General features: G+C 49.1%; 2 protein-coding genes across 8 annotated transcripts in view; one reads left to right on the forward strand and one right to left on the reverse strand.

Annotated features, from left to right (window-relative positions):
• Window positions 1–3,757, forward strand: part of Ulk4 (unc-51 like kinase 4) — a 271,119-nt gene extending 267,362 nt beyond the window's left edge. For 3 of the 5 annotated variants that reach the window (XM_050141472.1, XM_050141475.1, XM_050141473.1), the window contains one exon: window positions 265–3,757. In XM_050141472.1, coding sequence (XP_049997429.1) covers window positions 265–328 — 64 coding nt within the window. In that variant the 3' untranslated portion in view covers window positions 329–3,757. The remainder of the gene's footprint in view (window positions 1–264) is intronic. The other 2 variants (XR_007591527.1, XR_007591526.1) reach the window with 2 other exon arrangements.
• Ctnnb1 (catenin beta 1) overlaps window positions 3,234–15,588 on the reverse strand; it is a 29,015-nt gene continuing 16,660 nt past the window's right edge. For all 3 annotated transcript variants that reach the window (XM_050141476.1, XM_050141477.1, XM_050141478.1), the window contains exons 2-15: window positions 14,189–14,249; window positions 13,648–13,875; window positions 13,263–13,516; window positions 12,932–13,170; window positions 12,652–12,853; window positions 11,050–11,194; window positions 8,677–8,780; window positions 8,261–8,599; window positions 7,942–8,100; window positions 6,324–6,443; window positions 5,895–6,045; window positions 5,688–5,809; window positions 5,019–5,079; window positions 3,234–4,462 (exon numbers count right to left, since the gene is read on the reverse strand). In XM_050141476.1, coding sequence (XP_049997433.1) covers window positions 4,254–4,462; window positions 5,019–5,079; window positions 5,688–5,809; window positions 5,895–6,045; window positions 6,324–6,443; window positions 7,942–8,100; window positions 8,261–8,599; window positions 8,677–8,780; window positions 11,050–11,194; window positions 12,652–12,853; window positions 12,932–13,170; window positions 13,263–13,516; window positions 13,648–13,875; window positions 14,189–14,201 — 2,346 coding nt within the window. In that variant the 5' untranslated portion in view covers window positions 14,202–14,249 and the 3' untranslated portion in view covers window positions 3,234–4,253. The remainder of the gene's footprint in view (window positions 4,463–5,018; window positions 5,080–5,687; window positions 5,810–5,894; window positions 6,046–6,323; window positions 6,444–7,941; window positions 8,101–8,260; window positions 8,600–8,676; window positions 8,781–11,049; window positions 11,195–12,651; window positions 12,854–12,931; window positions 13,171–13,262; window positions 13,517–13,647; window positions 13,876–14,188; window positions 14,250–15,588) is intronic.

Consider the following 15,588-nt stretch of genomic DNA (forward strand, 5'->3'; position numbering starts at 1 on the left):
GGGTGTGGGGAGGTCTGTGAAGCAGGGACTTGGGTTGGCAGGCAGGCTGCCCCACAGTGTTTGCCCCACAGGTCCACACAGGCAGCTGGTGCCCAGGTCCTGATGTTGAGGCATAGCAGGGACACACTGGCTCAACTGTGACTGTGACACTGGGGCTTTAATATGGGCTTTTCTGAGAACCAGCTGGTCTTTCAGGTATGTGGCCTTTAAAGGGAGCATTTGACCACTCCTGCCCGTTAAACGCCATCTCTTTCTCTTCCACAGCTCGCCTGTTGACACCACTGTGGCTTCCTTGGCCCTAGAACTCCTCCAGGCTGTTGGGCACTAGACAAGGCCGCACAAGGGCTCATGGTCAGCTGCACCGTGAGGTCAGATCCCGCACATTTCTCCTTCCCACCAGCCTCAAGTGGAGCTAATAAAACCACCGGGCCAGAAGCTGAAGCCTCAAGCCCTCTTCTTCCCTCTGCAGAGGCCAAGCAAGCCTCGGGGCCCCTCTGCAGCAGCTCCGGACCTCACCTTCCCATGGTGTTCGGTAGCCATTTCCTTTCCTTCTCAGCAACAGAGAATTCCAAGAATTTTAGGGAGGCCTGGGTGAGATTCACACAGCAGTCCAGTGTGCAAGTGAGTGTGGAACACTAGCGTCCATCCAGCTAGGGGGGATGGCGATGAACCAGCAGAATTGTTCATCCCTCAGACTTTACCATTTCTGCCAAGTGCTAAAGGTCTGGTGGATGCTCAAGGTTGTGAGGCTGCTGTGTGGAGTGGGGCCTGGGCAGTTTCAACTAGATGACCTTAGGCCTCTGGAACAGCTTTGAACCAGGTTTCTGGCCCACTTGCCGCTCTGGGCTGCTTCTGCGGGGAGGGGTGTGCACAGCCAGACCAGGTCAGGCAGGCAGGCAGGCAGAGTATCCCTCTGTAGCAGGGAGCACGGGCCTACATTCACTGGCAGCCCTGCTGTGACATGATCTCGATAGCCTGCCAGCTCCAATTTAGCCTCACGACGAAAACAGCAACACTGCCTGACCACATCAAAGGCAGCCATGCCAATTACCTTTAGTCCCCACAGCCACCTGCAAGGGCCTCAGCTTCCTCTTGCCCACAAGGCTCCATGGCATGACTGGTTCAGGTTGAGCAGCCCCAAGCAGGACTTGGCTGAAAGCTCCAAGACTTCACAGGGCTCCAGCGGTGTCACCAGGGGCCGTGCGGCTCAGTGGTCCTGGCCTGGATGCATTATGAACCGAGTGGGCAGGTGCTCTAAGAGAGAGGACTAGGTCTTATCTCCCTTTGTTCTGTGCTTGAGCTCTGGAATCCTGCAGGGAACTGCTTCAAAGCAATGGGACATTCCTCCTCCCCTCTCTCCCCCTTTCAGCAGAACACAGAGCAATCTAAAACAGGAAGGCTTTAACATTCCAGAACGTTCTGTTAGGTGGCTGGCTTACAGACGAGGGGCCTGGTGGTGTGAAGTAGAGCTCCTGTCTTACTAGAGGCTAGGCCTGCCTGGCCACTTCCCTCCCCCACAAATTGCCGTGGAGACCATGAGCGCGCTGGGTAGAGAGAGAGAGCAAATACAATTCCTCCTTTGCCTTCCCTGAGCTCTAGGATTCTGGTGGTGGCCAGCAGTCCAGACCCAGGCTTCTGCCTCCACCGCTCAGTCTTACTAAGCACACAAGTGACAGGGAGGTGGCTGCCCAGGCCCTACCTTCGCCCTCTCCAACAGCTCCCAGCTCAAGCCCTTTGCTTTAACCCACAGCCTGAGAGCAGGGCGGGATATGCTGGCTCTCAGGAAACTCCAGAGGGTAAATGGCCACAACCATCCTGGAGGATCCTTAGGTAGCAATGGCGGTCGGCTATAGGCTCACTGCCATGCCCACGTCTTTTGTTTCCTGCATGAACTCCCAGGATACGGGGCTGACGTTTTCCTGTGCTCTGGCAGCTCTGGCCGTTAACAAGGTGAGTGTAGGATTCGCGTCTCCCCAATGGACAGCTCACAAGGTGTCCTTTACCGCCTTCCCCAGCACTGAAACTAGAAAGCACTAATAAATCTCCCCGGGTGCAGCAGCCCCAGCCTCACCCATGCTAGAGGCAGCATAAAAAGGTCCTATCCTTGACCTCGCCGGCAGCTAGGAGTCCTGGGGTAGAGGACTAGTTGGTTTAGACAAGAGCCGGCAGGCCCAGAAACAGATTCTGTTGAACTCTGTGCAGCAGGTGTTCACAAGGTGGCCCTGGTTCTGCTGTCACTTGTTTTGCATGTTCAAGACCCCGAATACCCCAAGGCCTGCAGCCACGAAAGCCTTGTTCTCTGCTTTTCTATTTATGTATCTCACAGCGATTTTCTGTCAAACCCAGCTCTATGAAGGATCACTGAAGAATGGTCAGACAACAGCTTGCTGAGCTGCTGGGGTTACTGCTATCCGGTGCTTTGCCGAACTGCACCTCAAGCCCTGAATGCAGTAATTCTATTGGCCCCACCCAATATGAACAAAGGGGCAGGGTTTCCATTGCTCAAGCAGATATACACATGGCGCTGTTCCCGGCCCAGCTGTCTGGACCTCTCCTTTTGAAAAAGCATGCATGCCTTTCTGGGATCAGTTCCTGCCTTCTACCTTGTCTGGACCCCAGCTGGCACCTCTGGGAAGGACTTCCTCACAGGGCCCTCCTGTGAACTAGAATGCTGGCTAACAGGCACAACCTTAAAACCCAGGAAGCCAAACAGCTCTCTCAGAAGACCCAAACATGAGTCTTACCAGGTCTGCACAGGAAATGCACCAAAGCTGCTTGCCAGACTCACCCCGAGGACAGCTCTGCTGGGCCCATTCAGGTGCTGATTCTGTCCAGATAAACATTAGCATTTAAAAAGTGGAAGGGCTGCCCTCTCCAAGTGCTCCAAGTGTTCCTGTGCAGGGGATGGTGCTGTCCAGGAGAGGCTGACTTGGCTTCAGCTTTAGTATCACTCACTGTAACAGAGACTACTGTAGGAAGTGCGCTAAGGTCCTTGGCCGAGAAGATAAAACTTGAAGGAGTGCTGGCTACACAGGCTTGCTGCGCCTTTGGGTCAGAAGCGCCAGGATCAGTCAGTCACTTATTTAAGGCGGAAACACCCACACTTCCTCTGGTTTGCCTGGTCTCTGATGTAACATTGCTAATGGATGCTGAACCCTGACAGCCTGGGCACCTTGATGGCTCGTACCACATCCCTCACCATCCATCTCAGGACAAACCACAGGACACAAGCGAATGAATTAAAAGTTTAATTCTGAACCATTTTATAACCGTTTCTCTTGAAGCATTGGATCACAGCAGGTTACAACAACTTTGGGATAAAAGGCAACTGGTAAACTGTCCAAAACAAGGCTCAAATAACACCTCTTACTGATGGACCCTAACGCACGTATCCCCGATAAAGTTTTTGTTCAAAAACATGAAATAGATCCACCTGCTTGTTTTAAGCATATTAAAAAGGAAACTAATCGGACCATTTCTATCTGTCTATTTATACAAAAGACTACACAATGTTACACGTCTCCAGATTAAGATTAGCGTGACTATGAATTAGTGTTCTACACTGTTACTCAGTTCTTAGATCAGAAATCGGTGTAGCAGGTTCACTAGAACATAACACTACGAGACTTAAAACTAACGGTTACTGCAGAAAATGAAAGCTACTTCAAAGCAAGCAAAGTCAGTACCATTACAGATATTAAAAAAAAAAAACAAAAACAAACAAAACAAAAAAACCAGCAAGGCTAGGGTTTGATAACGCCATCGTGTGATCCATTCTTGTGCACTCTTCACTGCGTGAGTCACTCCCAAATCCATTTGTATCATTACTCCTCGACCAAAAAGGACCACAACAAAAAGTTGACTTCGACTGTTCCCATAGGAAACTCAGTTGGTTAGTGTGTCAGGCACTTTCTGAGATACCAGCCCACCCCTCGAGCCCTCTCAGCAACTCTACAGGCCAATCACAATGCAAGTTCAGACAATACAGCTGTATAGAGAGAAAGGCTGCTATTAATGTTGAAGACAGCAAATGTTACTCGTCTGAGTTTAACGCTGCAAAAGCTGTGGCAAAAACATCAAAGTGAGAAACTTCCACACACGAACATCTCCTTCCAAGGTCTGTGTCTGTTTTGTGGCAGATTTACAAACAGGTCTAAAACCATCCCACCCCACCAAGTCTTTCTGAAGTTCTGTAGGCAGAGTAAGTGTTCCACCCACACTGGCTTTTACAAGCTGCTTACCTAAAGGACGATTTACAGGTCAGTATCAAACCAGGCCAGCTGATTGCTGTCACCTGGGGGCAGCCCATCCATCAGGTCCTGGGCATGTCCCAGATCTGGCAGCCCATCAACTGGATAGTCAGCACCAGGGTGGTGGCCACCCATCTCATGCTCCATCATAGGGTCCATCCCCAAGGCATCCTGGCCATATCCACCAGAGTGGAAAGAACGGTAACTGGGATCTGGAAGAGAGGAAAGACAGGTTAACCGTGGTCAGGACATTTTACCAGGAACTAGTCTCCTAAGTAATTGCACAACACCAGGCCTCACCACAGCAGTCTGCCTTCAATGCGACATTTGCCCTGGCAGAGCATGAGGCAGCAGGTTACTGTGCCTGGCTGCCTCAGGAGACGGAGGAAGCCTACCTGGCATGCAAACTGCCTATCTCAGGTGAGAAGCCAGGGCTCCAGCAGTTCCTGGGGTAAAGCCTCAGGGATGGGGTGATGGCAGCGGCACTTTGTGGGGCTCAAATCTGGACCAACTATCAATCACCCACCCCTGACCCTCCCGTCTCCAGACAAAGGTACGATGTTTAATCAAAGAGGAAAAGTCGGGACAGAGAGGGCTGGCAGAAGGAGCATCTAACTGCAGCATGCCACAGCCAAGCTCCTGTGCTCCACTAAGACACTGCTGTTGACTCTGGAATTCAGGGACCACCTCAAGTGCAGCTACCACTTCCTCCACTCCAGGCTCCCAGGTGAGTGGGCCAGCCCTGGGGATCAATGCTTTACAACATACCATCCTGGCGATATCCAAGGGCTTCTCCCTGGGCACCAATGTCCAGTCCAAGATCAGCAGTCTAAATGGGTACAGGGCAGAATATAAATTTCCAAAACCACACTTGAATATTTATAAACATAAGATCAAAAGACATAAAACGTTCACCAATTCATTCTAAAAACAGCCATGCTGTTCCAGAACTAGAGGAACAGCAGTCGACAGAGACGGCTCTGATGCTGAGTGGGCAGTGGCTGGAATAGCAAAGGCATCAATGGGAACAGGTTTGGGATGTGGGTGGGGCAAGTCGAGGGCTCAGGTCAGAACATGCCTACTGAACACCCATCTCTCACATTACTCACTGTTTGGAACCCAAGACTGCACTCAACAAACACCACCACCCACTGGGACTGTGCACTCTAGTTGGGACTAAAGGGTGTCTAAAATGTACTTAGAAGTTTACCAGAAACCATGATTCAAATAACTGAGGGCGAATTAAGGAGAAAGTATATGTAAAGTAGAAAAGCAGACTGTTGTAAACACAGAATTGATAAACTGACTCCCAACCAAGTGCTCAGCAGACTCTTTCCTTGCAGCCCTCCTCATGTGTGTTACTCTGAGGCCCGAGAGAGACGGCTCGCAGACACCGCAGAACAAGCACTGGTTGCTGAGTAGGCCCCGCTTGCCTACCTCATTCCAAGCCATCGGCTCTGTCCTGAAGAGAGAACTGGTTAGCTCTACCGAAAGCCGTTTCTTGTAATCCTGTGGCTTGTCCTCAGACATCCGGAACAAAACAGCGGCTGCATAGGTTGCTGGGAAAGGAAGAGAAAGCGGCCCTTCAGGACAGGCCCAGCAACAGCGCACACGGCTAATGGGCTGGGAGGCTCCTCTACTCACCCACGCCTTCGTTCCTGGAGTGGAGTAATTCTGTCAGGGGAGCTGTGGCTCCCTCAGCTTCAATGGCTTCTGCAGCCTCCTTGTCCTGAGCAAGTTCACAGAGGACCCCAGCAGCTACTCTTTGGATATTTTCAATGGGGGAATAAAGCAACTATGGAGAAAGCACAGAAACAAGACCCAATTAATCCCAAAATAAAGCAAGGCCTGTGCCCAAATGTACAAAGTTGCCCACTGTGGGGTGTCAGGAGCACCCCACTCGGCTGTGTTACATGTCTGTGTTCACACAAGAGGTTCTCAGCCATGACCCTGTTCTTTGGAGGCTGTGCTCTGCCCCTCCCTCCTTCCCAATGCTCCTAAAAAGAAAGGTCTCCAATTCTCTCAATTTTTAGGAACAAAAAGTCTGAAAGGCTCCCATTGAAGTCAACACACCTGCACAAACAGTGGAATGGTATTGAGTCCTCGTATTACAATTCGGTTGTGAACATCCCGAGCGAGGATGTGGAGAGCTCCGGTACACCCTTCCACGATCTCTTCCATGCGGACGCCCTCCTAGGAGAAAAGCCATCAACAAGCTGGCACTCTGAGCAGCAGTCGCTACTCTAGTCACACAGTCTCCTAAGGTCCTCAGAGCTTGCCCAGTGCTCAGGACGGAGGGTTCCCGCACACTGGGTATCATTCTGATGGCAGCAGGATTCTCCCTGCACAGGGCCAGCAGTCCTCCTGTGCTCTGTGGCTTCTACATCTGCAGGTTCAATTAACCACAGACTGATCAAACGTAGCAGCAGGAAAGCCTGTACCTGTGCCAAGAGCAGTCTGCCTCGAGCAACTCATTCTCTTCTCATGCACCCTACAGGATTAGCATGACCCAAGGGCAAACATAGGCACAATGTAAATACCAAGAAGTTTTTGCACAGGAGACTTGAGCTTCTGCAGATACATGGTCCCTCAATGTCTGTGCGTTTGTGTGTTCAGCTTTCCCGTCCTTTAAACTCCTAAGCCAGCACACTTACTGTATGGAAGAGCACAAGCATGCTGGGTACGCTGCAGTGAATGTGGGTCACCCTGATGGCGTCCCTTGTGACAACTCTACTCCAGGAGAATGGCCACTGCTGGCATCTCCCAAGCCTACTCAGGCAGCACTGTGCTGAATACTTTCTTCCTAACCTAGGACTGAGTTATATTACAACTCTGCTGTAGTAATAAGTGCAGTGGGGCTGCGTCCCCAGCACCCAGCCGCCTGCTAGCTTATGCCCGAAATAACAACACACAGACTGTATTCATTTAAAGACTGCTTGGCCCGTTTCTATCTAGCCTCTTCTAGGCTAATTCTCACATATTAATTTAGCCCATTTCTAATAATTGTGTAAGCACCCCAAGGTGCGCATACCGGGAAGATTCTAGCCTACGTCCATCCTGGGTCAGAGCTTCATCACGTGTGCTTCAGAGCGCAGAGCTATCGCATCTACCCGAGAGAGCTGATCATGGCGTCTCTGCTCCGGGAGCAGAGCAGAGTCTGAGCTCACTTCCTCTTCCTCCCAGCATCCTATTCTGTTTACTCCTCTCACCTATGTTTTAACCTATCAGGGCCAAGGAGTTTCTTTATTGCTTAACCAATGAAATCAACAGATTGATATATGACACTCCCACATCACTCTGCGACTTTTATAGTCAACTGGATTTCTGTGAGAACACAGAAATTTCCTTAGACTGTAGGTGGCACCTTAAGTATGAGGCCATCCTATGGAGAAAGGAAATCCACAGAACTGCAGTATGGGTTCTAAAACCTGTTGTGTCCTCTCTGTATTCTGATGTGGTGGGAAGAAACTGACAAAGTTGGAGTCAGATACGGCTGTGGCAGATTTCCTACACGGGCACAGGCACTGAAGGCCTAATCCCCGTGTTCCCCTCTCTTTTCTCTGGAAACCAATGAAACAGTATTTTTCAGTCGTTAGTGGCCCTTCAAGGCAGGGGTGGAGGCAGCATATGTTTATTAAGCATTCACGCACACACACCTCCAAACAACCAAGTGTCACGAAGATTTCCCTACCACAAACTGCTGCTGTGTTCCACCCATGGAGGTGCGCCGCTGGGTGTCCTGATGAGCTCGAACAAGCAGCTGAACTAGTCGTGGAATGGCACCCTGCTCCCGCAAAGGTGCGTGATTTGCTGGGCAAAGGGCAAGGTTTCGAATCAGTCCAACAGTCGCCTACACAAAGGGAGAATTGGTGTACAACACAACCAAATCACAGGCAGCACTGAGTACACAAACACTTGGGAATCCCACCACCCTGCTCTACTCTGAGCCAACCATGCCAACTGGCAATCCCAAGTTAAAATCTCTATGCCCAGAAGTGCAGACAGGTTACCTTGATCAGAGGCCAGTGGGACGGTGGGTGCAGGAGCTTAACCACCACAGGTAGCCCATAATGAAGACGGACAGCATTCTGAGCCATCTCCGCTTCCTGATGCCGACTGGTCAGATGACGAAGAGCACAGATGGCAGGCTCAGTAATGTCCTCCCTGTCACCAGCACGAAGGACAGTACGCACAAGAGCCTCTATACCACCCACTTGGCACACCATCATCTTGTTTTTGTAATTATTGCAAGTGAGGTTAGAGAGAATTCCAGCTGCACAGGTGACCACATTTATGTCATCTGAGCCCAGAAGCTGCACTAGAGTCCCAAGCAGACCTTCCATCCCTTCCTGTGGAGATAAAAACACGCTGAGTTCAGGGCTCATGGAGACCCGAGCACCAAGGCAGCAGTGTCTGCACAACGTACCTGTTTAGTTGCAGCATCTGAAAGATTTCTAAGAGTCCACAGACAGTTCTGAACAAGTCGCTGACTCGGATCTGTTAGGTGAAGTCCTAGTGCCTGCATCCCACCTACAAAGTTAGACAAAGGAATGGCTCTCAGCTAGGTGTGCCTGTCAGCCCTTACAGAGTGTCCCCTAAGGACTTTTTCCCACTCTACCCTGCCAGTGACAACTTCTGTCAAATAGCTGCTGTTTCCTTATATCTTTAATGAAAACAGCGTCACCATTTCTGTCTGTCACTTGTACAGCCATTTCCAGAATAACCCTCAGCAGCAGGCTCGGTTCTGAGCTGCAGATGGAGCAGTGCACAGAGGCCATGGCCGGCAGTCACAAACAGTATGCTACAGAAGAAAGTACTGCAATCCCCAACAGTCATTAAGTTGCCATCAAGCCTTGAAGCATGAATATAGACACTCTGGGCTTGCACTGCAGTAGCCCAAGACAGTCAGGACTGCCTAAGCAGTAAGGACAGCCTGGGCAACACAGCGACAGTCCATACAAAAAGTCACTTGAAACACAACCCAGGTTCACGTTTCTTGTTTGGGTCTTTATCCTGACAACCCTTGCATAGTACCCACCTTCACCTGAAATCACTTCTGAACAATGAGACAGGTTCTCACCTCCTTGTCCACCTCCTCAAATTTGACTAACAACTAGTTTACCTTTCCTCATGATAAAGATGCCTTCCTCACAGCTTACCCTAGCCGTGGGCAGTGACCTGTGTTGAGGCTGAAGCTCTGCCTTTCTCAAATGGCTGACCACTCTCCCCAAGACTTCCTCCCTTCCCTTTATACAACTATTAACTCAGAAAGCACATCTTGCCCCAGATGTTCATCACTACAGCCCAAGAGATTTCCAAGACTCTGAGACACCCTCTCCTTTCCTGTCATTCTAATCCACCCTTTGAGCTGTCTGCTAATCTTTCTGTCATTCTGATTCGTTACTTTATTTTATTAACAAATTGGCAAACCCTGACAGTTCCACTTAACCTGCACAATGCCAAAGTTCTTGCCAAAGGCAACTTCTCAGCGGTTTGCTCCTGGAGCCTCATCACTGCTCCACAAGACCCAAGGCCTTCCATCTGCTGTGTGTCTACAGCTAGGCTGTCTCCTTTAGTGGTGTTCTCTGCCTCAGTCATCAACCTTGAGGACCTTTCAAATCTTCCCTCATCCAGCCTTCCAAAGGGAGCCAAGCACTCTACACATGTAGCATCCAAGCAGCACCAACAAAACACACGCGTCATCCCTGTGCCACAGGGCCAGCAGCGCACCTACTGCGCATACTGCATTTAGGCCAGCACTCTGCGTCCTCCAATACCCCTCCTTCCTACCCAAAGAGCATCTAACCTCTCTGTCTCACAGGGAAACAACAAGGTTGCTGTTCCTCCTCCCCACTGAGTTACCGTCCAGGCCTCCTCAGACACTGTCGTTGCTATGCACTGTTCACGTCTGTCCTAATACACATCTCTGTTCTATTCCGAGACAAAGCCTTGCTAAGTATCCCAAGCAGTCCTAGAACTCTTGACCCTCTTGCCCCTGGCTGAGTACTGCACTCTAGGCTCATCTCCACAAGATTGAGCACATGAACCAATTCTCTACCGCGCTACAATATACATGGTATAGGGCCAGATTACACTGCTTAGAATATTTTAGGTGCTAAGTATATTCAAGATAAACAAATCTGAATAATGGGGGGGTGTCCTTAAAAGGCTTCCATGCACATTTCCAATTACTCCAGTACCTGTAGACTTTTATCAATCTACAAACATATGTTTGAACAAGTCTTCTAGGAGTGTCTCTAGGAAAACTGATAATCAATCCCCTTTGCCTGTCTTTCCCAAGCCCATGGTCTCACTGTTATCAGCTACCTCAGTAACCCCTCCACACCCTAAATCCAGAAGTGCCTCCACAAGCAGACAGACAGGCGCTGCCCCACTGTGCTTCATCCTCAGCACTGCCTTCCAGACAAGGTCGCCATCATCTTCCTCTCCACTCAGGGTCTTGGGTCAACAGCCTACGCAAATGCTCTCAGGCACTTACCGAAGGAAGCCAGAACAAGAGGCTCAAGTACAAACCACATATTTTCTTCTATCATCAAGTACGCAACAACATAAGTTTCCATATGCAAGCTGCCCCATTAAAAAAAAAAAAAACAGGGAATAGCAAGAACCATTTTTTTTTTTAAATCTTAGAACCTCTGCTCACAGAGAACTAACAAGAAATCACAAAAACTTCAGTAACCCCAGGATAAGCAAGTGCTGTTTTAAGCATGGACTTGGTTGTTCCCCAAGGAGTAATCCAAGCACAACCAAGGAATAATCCAAGCATGTGTGTACTCACCAGCTTCTACAATAGCTGGCTTGTTGCTGGAGCAGACAGACAGCACCTTCAGCACTCTGCTTGTGGTCCACAGAAGCTTCTCATAGGTATACGTCCTCATTATATTTACTAAGGCTTGGGGTCCACCACTGGCCAGAATGATCAGCTAGAAAGATGTAAACCATTACTCAGAACATTCCAGAAATGCTGGCGAGCAGCCCCCTCACCATGTTACTGTGCCATGTACAACTTTTAGCCAGCTCCATTCAAGGACCCTAAGATCCAGTCTCAACCTGGCGTGTGGCTCCTCTGCTGCAGCACTCTGTGCAACCCAGGCTCGCAAACTCGGGCCGGGGAGATGGCTGCTCTTCAGAGGACCTGTGGTGAGGGAGAACTGTCTGTATTCTGTCAATCCTATTTTAAATAAACGCTGATTGGCCAGGCAGGAAGTATAGGCGGAAAAAACAGTAAAAATAATACAATGATAACAGGAGAATTCTGGGAAGGAGGAAGCTGATTCCTCCCACTCCTGCCCAGACCACCAAAGCAGCAGGATGTGATCTGCCCCACTGAAAAAGGTACTGAGCCACATAGCTAACATAGATCAGAATAATGGGTTAATATAAGCTACAAGAGCTAATAAGTAGCCTGATCTAATGGGCCAATCAGTTTTATAACTTATAGAGATCTCTGTGTGATTTTCTTTGGGGCTTGCTGGCTGTGGGGTACCAGGTGGGACAGAAACCCCCAACTAACAAGCCAGCCCCTCATTGTTACAGACCTGGGTTCAATTCCCATCACCCACAACTCTGTTATGTCCAGTTCCAGTGGACCCAACAGCCCCTCCCGAAGACATACATGCAGGCAAAACACCAATGCACATAAAATAAAAATAAATCATTAGAAAAAAGAATACATCAACTCTGGCTACCTCCCCACACTGAACATGTCTGCTTGTAGCTGTAGTGAAAGTTCTGTCAGAACAGCCAGTTGAAAATGGGCATGAAGAGCCATAGCCTCTGGTCTTGATCTTCATGCTGCGCACCTTCAGTCCTCTGCTCACTTCCACAGCAGATTTTACTTCATACCCATGCTCATACTCTGCAACCCAGTTACACCTCCTGGACTTTGGTATGCCCAACAAAGCCTTGCAAGATATACCCAGCCAATCTACATACAGTCTTATCCCAAAACTTTATCAAACAGTGTCTTCCTTCCTTCCTTTCTCGAGACAGGGTTTCTCTATAGCTTTGGAGCCTGTCCTGGAACTTGTTCTTGTAGACCAGGCTGGCCTCGAACTCACAGAGATGCACCTTGCCTCTGCCTCCCGAGTGCTGGGGTCCTCCCTCCTCTTCAGAACTCTCACCTAGAAAACCCCTCACTTCCTTTCAGAGATCTTCACAAGGCCCTCAGTGTTCCTTCTGTGTTCCCAGCTCCTCTTTTTCTATTATTTGAGGGTACCTGCTGCCCAAGGATAAGAACTCAGGAGACAGCACAGCACCGTACACAGAGAGTTAATGTTACAGGAAATGGATGCACACAAACTGCAGGCACACAAGTCTGAGCGCCTGTGTGCTGACTCGGTGGCCCCGTGATCTGTGACAACAGCTCTCATTACCTTACCTTGCTCTCTTGATTGCCGTAAGCTAAGATCTGCAGGCAGTCTGTTGTAATAGCCAAGAATTTCACGTTTGTTTTGTTGAGCAAAGCAACCATTTTCTGCAGCCCACCGGCTAGGCGCACAGCCATTTTAGCACCTTCCTGATGTAGAAGGAGGTTGTGCAGCGTTGTGATAGCGTAGAACAGTACGGAATCCACTGGTGATCTGAGAAGAGAACCTCTGTCAGCCACACTGGCACCTTTCTACTTCCCACCTTCTAGTTCTACAGCCACACTTTCTTACCCAAGCATTTTCACCAGAGCAGGAATGCCTCCAGATTTAAAGATGGCCAACAAGCCCTCACGATGGTGAGAAAGGTTGTGTAAAGTCCCAGCAGTACAACGAGCCGTTTCTACATCATTTGTGTTCTGCATGGTGCGTACAATAGCAGACACCATCTGAGGAGAGCGCATGATGGCATGTCTGGAAGCTTCCTTTTTGGAAAGCTGATGGACCATAACAGCAGCCTTATTAACTACCACCTAGAAGACAGGGGATCAAGAAGCACCATTAGTTTCCAAATACTGAAGTTTCTCTCAGAGTAAACGGGAAAGCAAACTGTGTAACCGCTTACCTGGTCTTCATCATTTAGCAGTTTTGTCAGCTCAGGAATTGCTCGTGTGGCAAGTTCCGCGTCATCCTGGTAGTTAATCAAATTAACAACTGCATGCTTCAGCATCTGTGACGGTTCCGCCAAGCGCTGGACATTAGTGGGATGAGCAGCGTCAAACTGTGTAGAAGGGATCTGCATGCCCTCGTCTAGAGTCTCAGGGAACATGGCAGCTCGTACCCTCTGAGCCCGAGTCATGGCGTACTGCCCATCAATATCTGGGAACGGTAAATGCACGTGAGACATCACTGTCCTCAGAGTGAGGTAGTGCCCCACCTTTCCTCCACCACTCCTCATTCCTCTGTCTAAGCCATCACACAGCCGTGCTAAACACACAAATGCTTTTTACCAGCTACTTGCTCTTGAGTGAAGGACTGGGAAAAGCCTTGCTCCCACTCATAGAGGACTTGGGAGGTGTCCACATCTTCTTCCTCAGGATTACCCTTGCCACTCAGGGAAGGCGCTGTGGTGGTGGCACCAGAATGGATTCCAGAATCTAGGTAGGACTGCTGTTGCCAGTGACTAACAGCAGCTTTTCTGTCTGGTTCCATGGCCATGTCCAGCTCCATCAGATCAGCTGTAAAAACAAAACATGTTAGTGTAGCGAAAACGCCATCTGAGTAAGACAGCTGCGACAACAACCCACTGAAATGCGTTTAGAAAGGCAGTCAAGGAGATGAGAATGACAGCCAGTGTGTGGTCCATGACTGAACAGGAGGCGACCTAATGGCACTCAGGTTTACAATCATCCACTCAGACTGGATTCCCAGGGGGTCTGGCAAGCAGGTGGGGCAAGGACGAGGAGCAGGGACTCCTAGGCAGACCGGCAGAGGCCATGAAGCAGCCCCCGCCCCCAGTGCAGTGGCCTGAGCTCTATGTGCATAACAAACCTTGAGTAGCCATTGTCCACGCAGGAGTGTCACAGCAGCTGCACACTAAACTTCAGATACCCTGGGGGGGGGGGGAGAAGGAGATCAATCATTAAAATTTAAGCTTGATTTTAATTCAGGTGACTAAGATCTAAGATGCCTGCTACATGTGTTAGGCTATACCCCACCAACACAAACCAAAAGCCATCCTACTATGGGCTACACTGAGAACACAGGCCCTAAAGCCACAGCTATACCACCCACCTTCTGAGTGAAGGCTATATCTCAGCAGAAGCAGACTGCAGACACACAAGGCACCAAAGGAGAATGAAATGGTCACTCTCCAATGAAAGACAGCAAAAGGAACACTATTTAAAATCCAACTGCACTGCGAATTCCTGAAGGCTGAAGATGCTCAGACTGTGCTAGGTGCCTCTGGAGGCAGTGGAGTTTTTTAAAAAACACCAAATATGTATAAAACAAATCAGGTGTTTTTTTCTGATATAACACGCTGATCAGAATGCCTATTTATGCAATTTAAAAAGCAAAATTACTTTTCAAGCTACAGTTTGAAGCACAAATAGAAATACGCGTATCAATAAGATTTGTCTAAATTAAGCAATCATGTATACACCATGGCAACTGGTATGGCTGCCCCACGATCAACCAAGTATAACATTCCCCACAGGTAAATTGTGGTCTAAATTATGTCTGCATTTTGGTTTTACTGTACAATATTCAAGAAAAATACAAAATCACCAAGAATAAAATGGAAGCTTAAGGCTCATGGCCCCTAAGTACTCTATGAGCAGATTTCCATCACCAATGTCTGTCCCAAGCAAGTTCATCTTGCACTAGGGCTAACATAATGCAGTCCCGTGTTTTCTCTCCAACCCCGCAGAAAAGAATAACAATGAGGACTTATAAATTAACACCGAGTGTGCTGAGACACAGGAAGGACCCTTGGGGATGATTGCATTTTCAATTCATGCAGAGATGATTTTGAATGTTTAATGAATCTAAGTTGGAAACTTCACATTAGTGACCTTTTTTTTTTCTCTAAGTAGAAGGAGACAAACTGACTTTTCCCTTTGTCTTCCGAGAACTTTTTTACTCTGCAGCCCAGGTTGGCATTTCTTCTGCCTTGGCCTCTTGAGTACCGGGGCCACATCTGGGTTTCACTCTTCTGAGGCTAAAGTGGGTAAACTCAAGTTGGATCCTCGCTTCATGCTCCAGACAAACTGACACTTAAGGTGTCAATAAGGGGGCCCTCTCCCTCAAGAATCTTGTACCCCACTGGACAGTGATAACCTACATCTTTAGTCCCAGCACTCGGGATGCAGAGGCAGGCAGATCTCTGTGAGTCTGAGGCCAGCCTAGTCTACAGAATGAGTTCCAGGATACCCAGGGCTACACAAATA

Source organism: Alexandromys fortis, unplaced genomic scaffold (genome assembly GCF_014885135.2).
Source record: "Alexandromys fortis isolate MF-2015 unplaced genomic scaffold, M_Fortis_MF-2015_v1.1 scaffold_44, whole genome shotgun sequence".
NCBI lineage: Eukaryota > Metazoa > Chordata > Mammalia > Rodentia > Cricetidae > Alexandromys > Alexandromys fortis.